At 46.6% G+C, this 13,581-nt stretch overlaps 1 protein-coding gene across 1 annotated transcript in view; it reads right to left on the minus strand.

The window, feature by feature from the left end:
* Positions 1-13,581, minus strand: part of KLF7 (KLF transcription factor 7) — a 107,628-nt gene that overhangs the window by 35,677 nt on the left and 58,370 nt on the right. The window contains exon 2 of the mRNA XM_083154218.1: positions 6,738-7,350. Coding sequence (XP_083010344.1) covers positions 6,738-7,350 — 613 coding nt within the window. The remainder of the gene's footprint in view (positions 1-6,737; positions 7,351-13,581) is intronic.

The raw sequence follows: 13,581 nt of genomic DNA on the forward strand, positions 1-13,581 counted from the left end.
TAAATAACTGGTAACAATATTCTTTGTATAGCGCTGCGGAATATGTGTGCGCTATATCGATAAAGTAATATATTCACACGTTTGTTTTTACCGTGCAGTTCCTACTCTTTAACTGCAGAGAGGTCACTGTAGCAATTGCCGTATATAGAAAGCATTTGGAGTCTGTATTTTTCTAAACAGCGAGAGTTTAATGTCATGTTTCATACCAGTAAATTACCCAGTGAATACCTTCATCCTGAATAAGCTGCATTTTAAAGACTTTGGAAGCGGATAATATTACTGGACAGGAAAGCGACATTTCTACGAGAAGCGAAGATCTAATTTTATAACGTTGCAAGAAATCGAAGAGAAGTAAGGACAGAGAATTGCAAATTGAACACCAGCAAACAGCATTGGGAATCTTGTGATGTGACACGTTATGTGCGGGGAAGTGAGAATCCGGGAGAGGAGGTGAGAATTCCCACCGCTCCTCTGACACATACAGAAATATCTGATGTTACATCAAGGTGTAGACCTCAGCATTGCAACCCTCAGTCACATTAAAGGGACAGAGCACAGAAAAAGAAAGGAATCTCCTTTTGTTGGGGAATTCTTATATTACAGATTAAAGGGACAGTATTGCACCCAGTATAGGATCAGGCAGGCGCAGTATCTCTGGTCCGTAACTAAGGACTGGGCAAGATGGGCAGCTGCCTAGGGCGCACAACTGACAGGTTGTGGGGAATAGATCAGGTATACTAGTATGGGGGGGGGCACATGAGTCAGGTGTACTAGTATGGGGGGGGGGCACATGAGTCAGGTGTACGAGTATGGGGGGGGGGCACATGAGTCAGGTGTACGAGTATGGGGGGGGGGGGGCACATCAGTCAGGTATACTAGTATGGGGGGGGGGGGGGGCACATCAGTCAGGTGTACTAGCATGGGGGGGGGGCACATCAGTCAGGCATACTAGTATGGGGGGGGGACATCAGTCAGGTATATTAGTATGGGGGGGGGGGGCACATCAGTCAGGTGTACTAGTATGGGGGGGGGGCACATCAGTCAGGTATACTAGCATGGGGGGGCGGCACATCAGTCAGGTATACTAGTATGGGGGGGCACATCAGTCAGGTGTACAAGTATGGGGGGGCACATCAGTCAGGTATATTAGTATTGGGGGGCACATCAGTCAGGTATACTAGCATGGGGGGGGGGCACATCAGTCAGGTGTACTAGTATGGGGGGAGGGCACATCAGTCAGGTATATTAGTATGGGGCGGGGGCACATCAGTCAGGTATACTAGCATGGGGGGGGGGGGGCACATCAGTCAGGTATATTAGTATGGGGAGGGGCACATCAGTCAGGTGTACTAGTATGAGGGGAGGGGGGGGGCACATCAGTCAGGTATACTAGTATGGGGGGGCACATCAGTCAGGTATATTAGTATGGGGGGGGCACATCAGTCAGGTATATTAGTATGGGGGGGGCACATCAGTCAGGTATATTAGTATGGGGGGGGGGGCACATCAGTCAGGTGTACTAGTATGGGGGGGCACATCAGTCAGGTATAGTAGTATGGGGGGGCACATCAGTCAGGTATACTCGTATGGGGGGGGGGCATATCAGTCCGGTGTACGAGTATGGGGGAGCACCTCAGTCAGGTATATTAGTATGGGGGAGCACCTCAGTCAGGTATATTAGTATGGGGGAGCACCTCAGTCAGGTATATTAGTATGGGGGAGCACCTCAGTCAGGTATAATAGTATGGGGGAGCACCTCAGTCAGGTATAATAGTATGGGGGACCACCTCAGTCAGGTATATTAGTATGGGGGACCACCTCAGTCAGGTATATTAGTATGGGGAAGCACCTCAGTCAGGTATAATAGTATGGAGGACCACCTCAGTCAGGTATAATAGTATGGGGGGCACATCAGTCAGGTATATTAATATGTGGGGGGGGGGGGTGGTGCACATCAGTCAGGTATAATAGTATGGGGGAGCACCTCAGTCAGGTATAATAGTATGGGGGAGCACCTCAGTCAGGTATAATAGTATGGGGGAGCACCTCAGTCAGGTATAATAGTATGGGGGAGCACCTCAGTCAGGTATAATAGTATGGGGGAGCACCTCAGTCAGGTATATAGTATGGGGGAGCACCTCAGTCAGGTATATTAGTATGGGGGAGCACCTCAGTCAGGTATATTAGTATGGGGGAGCACCTCAGTCAGGTATATTAGTATGGGGGAGCACCTCAGTCAGGTATATTAGTAAGGGGGAGCACCTCAGTCAGGTATATTAGAATGGGGGAGCACCTCAGTCAGGTATATTAGTATGGGGGGGGGGGGGGGTGCACATCAGTCAGGTATAATAGTATGGGGGAGCACCTCAGTCAGGTATAATAGTATGGGGGAGCACCTCAGTCAGGTATATTAGTATGGGGGAGCACCTCAGTCAGGTATAATAGTATGGGGGAGCACCTCAGTCAGGTATAATAGTATGGGGGAGCACCTCAGTCAGGTATATTAGTATGGGGGAGCACCTCAGTCAGGTATATTAGTATGGGGGAGCACCTCAGTCAGGTATATTAGTATGGGGGAGCACCTCAGTCAGGTATATTAGTAAGGGGGAGCACCTCAGTCAGGTATATTAGTATGGGGGAGCACCTCAGTCAGGTATATTAGTATGGGGGAGCACCTCAGTCAGGTATATTAGTATGGGGGAGCACCTCAGTCAGGTATATTAGTAAGGGGGAGCGCCTCAGTCAGGTATATTAGTATGGGGGAGCGCCTCAGTCAGGTATAATAGTATGGGGGACCACCTCAGTCAGGTATATTAGTATGGGGGACCACCTCAGTCAGGTATATTAGTATGGGGGAGCACCTCAGTCAGGTATATTAGTATGGGGGAGCACCTCAGTCAGGTATATTAGTATGGGGGAGCACCTCAGTCAGGTATAATAGTATGGGGGAGCACCTACGTCAGGTATATTAGTATGGTGGAGCACCTCAGTCAGGTATATTAGTATGGGGGAGCACCTCAGTCAGGTATATTAGTATGGGGGGGGGGGGGGCACATCAGTCAGGTATATTAGTATGGGGGAGCACCTCAGTCAGGTATATTAGTATGGGGGAGCACCTCAGTCAGGTATAATAGTATGGGGGGAGCACCTCAGTCAGGTATATTAGTTTGGGGGAGCACCTCAGTCAGGTATATTAGTATGGGGGGGGGGGGCACATCAGTCAGGTATATTAGTATGGGGGAGCACCTCAGTCAGGTATAATAGTATGGGGGAGCACCTCAGTCAGGTATATTAGAATGGGGGGGGGGGGGCACATCAGTCAGGTATATTAGTATGGGGGAGCACCTCAGTCAGGTATATTAGTATGGGGGAGCACCTCAGTCAGGTATATTAGTATGGGGGAGCACCTCAGTCAGGTATAATAGTATGGGGGAGCACCTCAGTCAGGTATAATAGTATGGGGGAGCACCTCAGTCAGGTATATTAGTATGGGGGAGCACCTCAGTTAGGTATATTAGTATGGGGGAGCACCTCAGTCAGGTATAATAGTATGGGGGAGCACCTCAGTCAGGTATATTAGTATGGGGGAGCACCTCAGTCAGGTATATTAGTATGGGGGAGCACCTCAGTCAGGTATATTAGTATGGGGAGCACCTCAGTCAGGTATATTAGTATGGGGGAGCACCTCAGTCAGGTATATTAGTATGGGGGAGCACCTCAGTCAGGTATATTAGTATGGGGGAGCACCTCAGTCAGGTATATTAGTATGGGGGAGCACCTCAGTCAGGTATATTAGTAAGGGGGAGCGCCTCAGTCAGGTATATTAGTATGGGGGAGCACCTCAGTCAGGTATAATAGTATGGGGGACCACCTCAGTCAGGTATATTAGTATGGGGGGGGGAGCACCTCAGTCAGGTATATTAGTATGGGGGAGCACCTCAGTCAGGTATATTAGTATGGGGGAGCACCTCAGTCAGGTATATTAGTATGGGGGGGGGGGGGAGCACCTCAGTCAGGTATATTAGTATGGGGGAGCACCTCAGTCAGGTATATTAGTATGGGGGACCACCTCAGTCAGGTATTATTAGTATGGGGGACCACCTCAGTCAGGTATATTAGTATGGGGGACCACCTCAGTCAGGTATATTAGTATGGGGGAGCACCTCAGTCAGGTAGACTAATACTAGGGCCCCGTGTCCCAGCACCAGCTTCATTATAGCTAAGTATTAAAAATAATGCCTTGATCTCCAAGGGGTATATCTCCGAATGTTGGAAGTTTTTCGACTTCAGTAGATTGCAGATTGATTAAAATTCATGTAAATGCAATATTTTTTTGCATTTACTTTAAAAAAAAAAAAAAAAACCCTGAAAGATCTGTAAATAAAGTAAAATAAAATATAAAAAAAGCGGCCAACCCGGGCAGGACGCACTCGTGTTGCGCTGGCGGCCATAGAGAAGGATTCTGTGCGCTGAGGCTGTAGCAGGGGGCCGCAGGTGGCAGACGCTGTATAGAATTTACACTTTTGCTCCATTAATTGCTGACATATCCTCCTCACTCCTTCCCTCCCCCTCCCCCCCCCCCCCCCTCCGCCTCCAGGGATAACAGGCGAGATGCAAGCTCAGACTGGTACCCGGCAGAAACACCAAGCAGCCAATTAGCTGTCAGTATGTAGCAGCGGTGAGAGGAGAGATGCGGTCGCCTAGCAACAGAGTAACTAAGAAGAAACAGCTGAGAAGCAGGCTGGGGGGACAGGGCCCAGGATTAAACAAGCCGGCCAATTAGCAGACTGCATTTACTGCTGCAGGGGTTACTTAGCAACAACCACCACCATCATCCTCCTCACGCCCCAGCCCCCCACCTTCATCTTCCTCAGCCTCGCTCTTCAACACCTTTTCCTAGCACTCTGCAAAGCCCTAATTATAGTTCCTTCACCTCCGCCTGCTATTATTCTCTTGAGGTCGGAGGAAACTTAAATGTACAATTTAACCCCATCGCTTCAATTTAACCCTGTCACCTTTCCTAGATCACACAAGTGCGATGGCGTCATTAGAAAAATGGCATAATTACGTGACTTGCGTTGGCTGGATGCATGCAAATTGCTGTTGGGTTACGTTGCTACTCATTTGCGCAATTTTAGTAAATAACGTCATAGGCAATAAAAAACCCACAAACTGCAGTTCTGTTCTCTTTCTAGAAACCATCTTTCTTTTCATACTGCAAGAACTCTGCTCAGTCTGCCTCCAAGTATATAGATTTATAAAGCCATGTTGTCACTGCGGGCACCCTGCCACCTACTGGGTCCTGGTGATCCGACTGGCCAATGCCAAACAAGCGAATGTTGGCGAGCGGCTGACCTTGTGCGCATTTGCTCGGACACACGATTCCATTGTGACGCGGGTGCGCTTCCCAGTGCTTGCAGCATTTGTACGCCATACACTATTACAGTATGTGTCGAGCAATTGTCTGTCAACCAATAGGTGTTAATCTATTGACTGTAGACACAGTCGACCTATCAACCAGAACCAGTGTAGTCTGTATTGAGATACAGACCAGACTGTGCTAGAAGCACCACAGCAGAGAGCGCCACCAAGGGCAGGAAAGAGGAACCTGCCGCCATTATGCCGGGAAGCGTTTGAACACAGCACTGGATGTGTCCCTACAAGTTCCAAATTGCAAATGACAACATGAGCCGTTAGTTTCTCTAGTGCCCATTCGTGGAGGGATCTTCCCATGTCCACTGATTGTACCACACACATTTCCTTGAAGGATACACAACGCTCCTTCTGTTGTCAGTCACATGGCCAAGGCGCAGAATGGCCGCATTGTCTCTACTGTAAATGTACAACAGCTGAAAGACAAGTTTCCTTTGAAACACAGATCCCTGCATGGTCGCAGGCAGAAGCCGCTGCTCTTATACACAGTTAGAATTATGTTTCTGGAGCCTCTGAAGTTTTTATATTTTCAAAGATAATCCTTACTAATTGGTTTAAGCCTCCTGCCAAATGCTGAATGGGAGGACGGTGGGATCAATATTTGGCCGCCGTCCCACTTTCTAAATTCATCTGCGATCTAATCTTCCAGTCTACACGCTCTTGCCAGTCCCCTCTGCCATCTCTCTATCAGACGGCTTTGTCTGCCTGCCCCTGACACTGCCAGCCGACGGCACGTAGACAGTGCCCCCAGCATATACATCTGTGTACATGACAAGCGTGGATATCCATCAATCCTGCACTGTGATACTGCTCTGAGTATAGAGTTTGGGGAACACTGATTAAACCAATTGTAAAAATAGCACATGGAAATTAGTTTAATCAGCTCCATAAACTAACCAGGGGTCCGGTAAATCTCCTCCGATCCCTAAAAGCTCCATCGCTGTTTCCCAAGTGCCCCCCTCAAAGCAAAGAAATCTTATCCCAAATGTCACACTATGAAGTAGTTGTTCCCAGCCCCAGCCCCTAAAGTACCCCCAGCAGGTCATGGTGTGTGGATTTCTGGTCTGGGGAAGCTGGTGGGATAATTACAGATCAACAAAACAGATGAAAGAAATCCAGAATACACGACCTGTTGGTGGTACTTGAGGACCTATAGTTGAGAACCACTGCCATAATCTAAAAACAGCGTATGCCTACTTAAAGCCTTCCACGCTGCCACGTGTAGCCCAGCATATCACAGCAGACAATGTACAATGACGGTAATAACAGTGCCACATGTAGAAGGACAAGGAACCAGAAAATACCTGTATGCGTCCTCTGATGAGCCTTCAAATGTGAACTCTTTGTGTAGACTTTTCTGCAGCCATTGAACTGACAGCGATGGACCCTTTTCTTATTTTCAGGCGAGGCTTCTCCACCATTCCCGGCCTGCTCGCTGTCGCTTAGACCACATTTTGACGTTATGGCGGCTGATGAGGACTCCGCGGCCTTTCCAGAGCTAATAGAAGCCTTTTTTGCAACCAGTTTTAATGTCACCGTTCCGTCCAAAGCAGAGAGAGACTGTGAGGTTTTGACCAGATGCCGACTAAGTTCTGGAGAAGATGGTGGCGTTAGGGATGTCACCGCATTTAGCTGCGCCTGATTTACTGACGTATAACAGTCCATAGCGGAACTGGCAGGCTGGAGGCTGACGCAGGTCTCTGACAGGAGCTTGTCTTGAGAAAGCAAAAGGTCCATACTGGGGCGCTTCTCGTACGCGCTAATGTCCAAAGGAATTACAATGGGATCCAGCTTTCTGCCGCAGACGTCCATCCCTGGACCAATAGAGCCATTTAAGAAACAGTCCAATTCTTCCCCAAAAGTCTCAGATATCTTCTTTGGTTCGGTCTGCAAGTACCGCTCCAGCTCCAGGCACGTCTACGGATATAACAGAAGAGAGAGGCATCAACAACACAGCACATGCGACAGCAAAGCAGAATGTTTTGTGCTCAAAACATTCCAATAACTACACCAATAAAGACATAGCACGGTCAATGCTACACTGTACACGGGAAAACTACACTGTACACGGGAAAACTACACTGTACACGGGAAAACTACACTGTACAAGGGAAAACTACACTGTACACGGGAAAACTACACTGTACACGGGAAAACTACACTGTACACGGGAAAACTACACTGTACAAGGGAAAACTACACTGTACACGGGAAAACTACACTGTACACGGGAAAACTACACTGCACACGGGAAAACTACACTGTACACGGGAAAATTACACTGTACACAGGAAAACTACACTGTACACGGGAAAACTACACTGTACACGGGAAAATTACACTGTACACAGGAAAACTACACTGTACACGGGAAAACTACACTGTACACTGGAAAACTACACTGTACACAGGGAAACTGCACTGTACACGGGAAAACCGCACTGTACACGGGAAAACCACACTGTACACAGGAAAACTACACTGTACACGGGAAAACTACACTGTACACGGGAAAACTACACTGTACGCGGGAAACTACACTGTACGCAGGGAAACTACACTGTACACGGGAAAACTGCACTGTACAAGGGAAAACCACACTGTACAAGGGAAACTACACTGTACACGGGAAAACTACACTGTACAAGGGAAAACTACACTGTACAAGGGAAAACTACACTGTACACTGGAAAACTACACTACACTGGAAAACTACACTGTACATGGGAACACTACACTGTACATGGGAACATTACACTGTACACGGGAACACTACACGGGAAAACTACATTGTACACTGGAAAACTACACTGTACATGGGAACACTACACTGTACACGAGAAAACTACACTACACGGGAAGACTACATTGTACACTGGAAAACTACATGGGAACACTACACTGTACACGGGAACACTACACTGTACACGGGAAAATTACACTGTACACGGGAAAACTACACTGTACACGGGAAAACTACACTGTACACGGGAAAATTACACTGTACACGGGAAAACTACACTGTACACTGGAAAATTACATTGTACACGGGAAAACTACACTGTACACGGGAAAACTACACTGTACACGGGAAAATTACACTGTACACGGGAAAACTACACTGTACACAGGGAAACTACACTGTACACAGGGAAACTACACTGTACACGGGAAACCTGCACTGTACATGGGAAAACCACACTGTACACGGGAAAACTACACTGTACACGGGAAAACTACACTGTACACAGGAAAACTACACTGTACACGGGAAAACTACACTGTACACAGGGAAACTACACTGTACGCAGGGAAACTACACTGTACACGGGAAAACTGCACTGTACACAGGAAAACCACACTGTACAAGGGAAAACCACACTGTACAAGGGAAACTACACTGTACACGGGAAACTACACTGTACACGGGAAAACTACACTGTACACAGGAAAACTACACTGTACAAGGGAAAACTACACTGTACACTGGAAAACTACACTACACTGGAAAACTACACTGTACATGGGAACACTACACTGTACATGGGAACACTACACTGTACACGGGAACACTACACGGGAAAACTACATTGTACACTGGAAAACTACACTGTACATGGGAACACTACACTGTACACGAGAAAACTACACTACACGGGAAGACTACATTGTACACTGGAAAACTACATGGGAACACTACACTGTACACGGGAACACTACACTGTACACGGGAACACTACACTGTACATGGGAAAACTACACTACACGGGAAAACTACATTGTACACTGGAAAACTACATGGGAAAACCACACTGTACATGGGAACACTACACTGTACATGGGAAAACTACACTGTACACGGGCGTGCACTGTAATATGTTTAACAGCTTCAGAATAATGGAATGACTGCAATAGGAATGTAGTGGGTTAAACATCCAAGGCTGTGACCCTGGGGAAGCATGTGACTCTGCTTCCAATAAGGATGCAGGGGATGGCAATATGAGCTGGGATATTGGCTGCAGGAAGAGGAGGAAACTTCCTGATTTTCCAGAGTTTCCCGCTCTCCCCGGTAAAAAAAGGCATAGGTCTTCATTAAATAATGGCATAGGTCTTCATTAAACGATGATTTGATGTATATAGTGGTTTTTCGGTGCGCTCACATTCGTTGACTATAGGCCTTTGCTGGATCACCCGTTCGGGGACCATCACCTGGATGGGTGGGAAGTCAATGTAGAAGACTGAGAAGATACCGCTTGCTGTTAGGGTATTGGCTGATTACGTAGGTCAGTTGTGGGTGGAGCTTAAATAATTAGCCGTTCTTTCTTGGCCACCATTACTTAATTAATTATAATCAAACTAATTAGTCCAAAGTGCTTCAATAATAAATACATCACTTTCTGTCAAACCTAAGTCTCCGAATCTTTATTTCAGGTTTAAATAAGTGGTAAACTGCATACACGAACTAGGGGGATGCAGTTTAAATCCAGGCGGTCGGGATCCCGGCGTTCAAAATCCTGATGCCGGAATCCCGAACGCCGAAATCCCGACACTTTCTCCCCCCCCCCGTGGGTGTCCACGACACCCTCGGATGGAGAATAAATTAGTGTGCCGAGCGCAGCCCGCAAGGGGGGGGGGGGGGCGACCCACGTCCCCCCCTTGTCGGTATTTCGGCGTTCGGGATTCCGGCGTCTGGATTTTGAACGCCGGGATCCCGACCCCCGGCTTTTCATGCCGAATCCAAACTAGGTCACACATCAGATTCACGGATGTTTAATGACCCCATTAAGTCTCTACTTCCACCAGGTTTATGTGATTTATCGCACAGCCACGAGGACACATCAGTGTGCTGGAGAGTGGCAGCCATTTTCTTGTAGCACACATGGTCGATTTCTCCTTCCCAGGTTTTGCACTGTGGTTGGTGGAGAGGGACGGAGTCATCAATATGTGCTGTGCACACCTAATCTGGCCACAGAGAGAAGGCTAGCCCCTTCAAGGGGGTCAGGGAGATGACATCAGGAGTTCAAGGAGAATCAGCACTTAAGCCTTGACTCAAAGAAGGTAGGTGGTATATGATTATGAAAGCTAACCAGAAAAAAAAAACCTGTAAAAGCCCGCAGCAATATTGGGGTATTCAATCTGTGCTGATTTTTCTGACATTCGGAAAATGGGCACTTTTCAACAATTTTCATTCGAATTGTCATTTGACCTATTCAATCCAGGTGCCGATTTTCCAACGGTTAGAAAATTTGTCATGGTCCAAAAACACAAGGATTGGTGAGTAATTCACCGGACCAAGTGTTTTAGTAAAAAATGTGGCCTTTTTCGACAAATTTCCACTGATGCAGATTCGACTTTAAAATAAACTATAATTCTTCTGTAAATGGGGGCAGTAATTGGCATCTTCTATGGCAATCTTGTTTTTACCCCTACAAATCATCTTAACTTATTACCATTATATAGTGAACACATATTCCTCAGCGGTATTATTATTATTAATACTTTTATTATGGTTTATTTGGCGCCACAGGGTTCAGCAGCGCCTACCACAATACACGAATAAGCAAAAACCAGAAACCACAACTAGACGCTGAGGGCTCGCTGCATCTGTTTGCTAGTAGACAATGATATAAAAAAATAAAACTGAAATAAATGCAGCCCGGCATTCCGGGATTATCTGACGGGCTGCGATAACATTCACTCCTTCCCCCATTTCTTTTTTTACTGGCCTTTAACAACTTCTCTGTGGAATTCCCAAAACCGCGCCATGAATACCAATTTATTTAAAACGCGCTCTAAATGCACTCTATAAAAATAATAATAATAAAAGCGCTGTACTTTAAGTCACTTCCATTGACAAACAGAGCTGGATTAGGGGTTTCCGCGAGAAATTAACATGTTATTAACTTTCGGTAATGGTTAGCCGGCGAACAATAACGGCTTTTATAAAGCATAAAGGATGCGCAGAGACAACGCGGGGATATTTCCTATGGAGCTTAAGCGCCTTGGAAAATAAGTTATTACAACGGTAGCCCAAGGCCGGGGTAATGTGATGGAGATTTAGGAGCTGACAGAGTGAGTGGAGATTTGAATGAATTCCTATAAGAAAACGACTCGGCGATATTTCATGTAACTGGAATTCAGGCTGAAACCGGTGTCAGGGAAGATTACGGCGACGCACGTTCCGTAATAGAGACCGCAAGCGTCGGAAAAGAAAGGAAAAGCACTTACACAATTGCAAACACAGCCAGGGAGAACGTTCCTGTCATTCGCTTTCTGCAAAGGAATTTTATGGACGCCTATATTGTGCGTTGCTGTGAAATGCGCGCTTCATTCAGGTGTCAACTTAGACACGATCTACCTTCCAATCCACACCCGGTGCAATGACTTACGCTTTATATGACTATTGCGATGGTTGAACATTTCTATTTCATGTGAGTGGAAAGTAATTACAACTAGAACCATGTTGTTCATTTGTAGCTCCAAAGAAATAAGGACGTTTCAGGAGATTTTGGGCCTCATTCAGACATGATCGCTGATCTAGCTACTGTACTTTTCGCAAGCCGTGCTAAGCAATTCACAGGTTTGCACAGGGGCGGGATCTTACTCTGGCCTATAACTGTTTGCAAGGCTCTGCAGATTAGCAGCCATGCGATCAGATCCGAATTAGGCCCTTTGTCTTCTCCATTACACTACCACAGGCCTAACCAACCTGTGGCACTCCAGCTGTTGTAATACTACAAGTCTTAGCAAGCCATGCTACAGTTTTGCTATTAGTAAATGATAAAACTATGGCAAGGCATGCTGGGATGTGTAGTGTCATAGCAGCTGGAGGGCCCAGGCCTGCACTAACAGAAGATGGAGCTGTCCATGGTATGGATATCAGTCCGTCAGCAGGAGGAGGCAGGATGGATTTGTGCATGGTCTCCCAGCACCCCAATACTCCAGAAAGGGTCAGATGTAGGGTGGGAGTGTTAGGAGATGTCCTACACAGCAGGGGTAAGATTGAAAGAGCTCATAATGGGCAGAGGAAGGGTGGAAGTGTAAGGAAGGTACACAAAACCCTCCTCTATGGGCCTTATTTTAGTTCACTCTTTCTGACAAAATCCTTCTTAGATGGGCAAAACCATGTGCACTGCAGGTGGGGCAGATGTAACTTGTGCAGATATAATTAGATTTGGGTGGGGTCTTACTTCAAAGTGAGATCTATATTGCAGTGTAAAAATAAAGCAGCCAGTATTTTTCCTTCACAGAAACAAAATAACTCACCCAAATCTAATTCTCTCTGCACATTTTACATCTGCCCCCCTGCAGTGCACATGGTTTTGTCCATCTAAGAAGGATTTTGTCAGAAAGAGTGAACCAAAATAAGGCCCAATGTCATGAGTCTGTGGTTGCCATGGTGATCACAATACACTCAAACTGTAATGGCTATAGTTTAAATATAAAAACAACTAAGCAGTGAAGCTTAAAAAACAACAAACTGCGCTCTTTTAGAGGGGATTCCAGTTTGCACAAAAGCCTGTTAAGTAAATGAGCACAAAATATTTTAAACCAGTTACTATTTTGCCAAGTAGAATATTACATGGTCACAATGGAATTTTTTTTTAAAGCCCCCTTTACCACCCTGACAGCCATTTTATGCACCCAGTTATTTCAGAAAACGTCACGGAGTCGGACAGAATGAATCTGAGAGTAAGGAGGTTATTCTGGTTGGTGCATAAATTTCCGAATTCTTTCGGAGCGGTCCGCACGCCACGCTGTGCGGACATCATACGAAGAAACGCCCACCGGTCCTCCGCATACGGACGGACTCACACTTTAAGAACAGGGCGTGTTTACGGACGACATCCAAACCTTGCGTGTGCGGTGGACACACACATATTCTGCATGGTCTTACAGCGTTTGCACGGTCTTACCGCGTCAGAACGGACGGGAACCTGCCTTTCAGCATATATTTGTGTGTTTTGTAATGGTCCATTTAAGCTGCAATGGTTCCAATTGAAGCAATGAAAAGAGTGTAATTAATGAGTAATGAGTAAAGGAGTGGATTGTATTGTGTTCAGCTGACATTGGTTCAGGTGCGGCTGTACTGATTGGGCGTTCCGAATGCCTAGCGCATGACCGAGTGGTGTCCGCAAAGAAATACTT

The sequence above is a fragment of the Crinia signifera genome, chromosome 7 (assembly GCF_055691185.1).
Source record: "Crinia signifera chromosome 7, ASM5569118v1, whole genome shotgun sequence".
Classification (NCBI taxonomy): domain Eukaryota; kingdom Metazoa; phylum Chordata; class Amphibia; order Anura; family Myobatrachidae; genus Crinia; species Crinia signifera.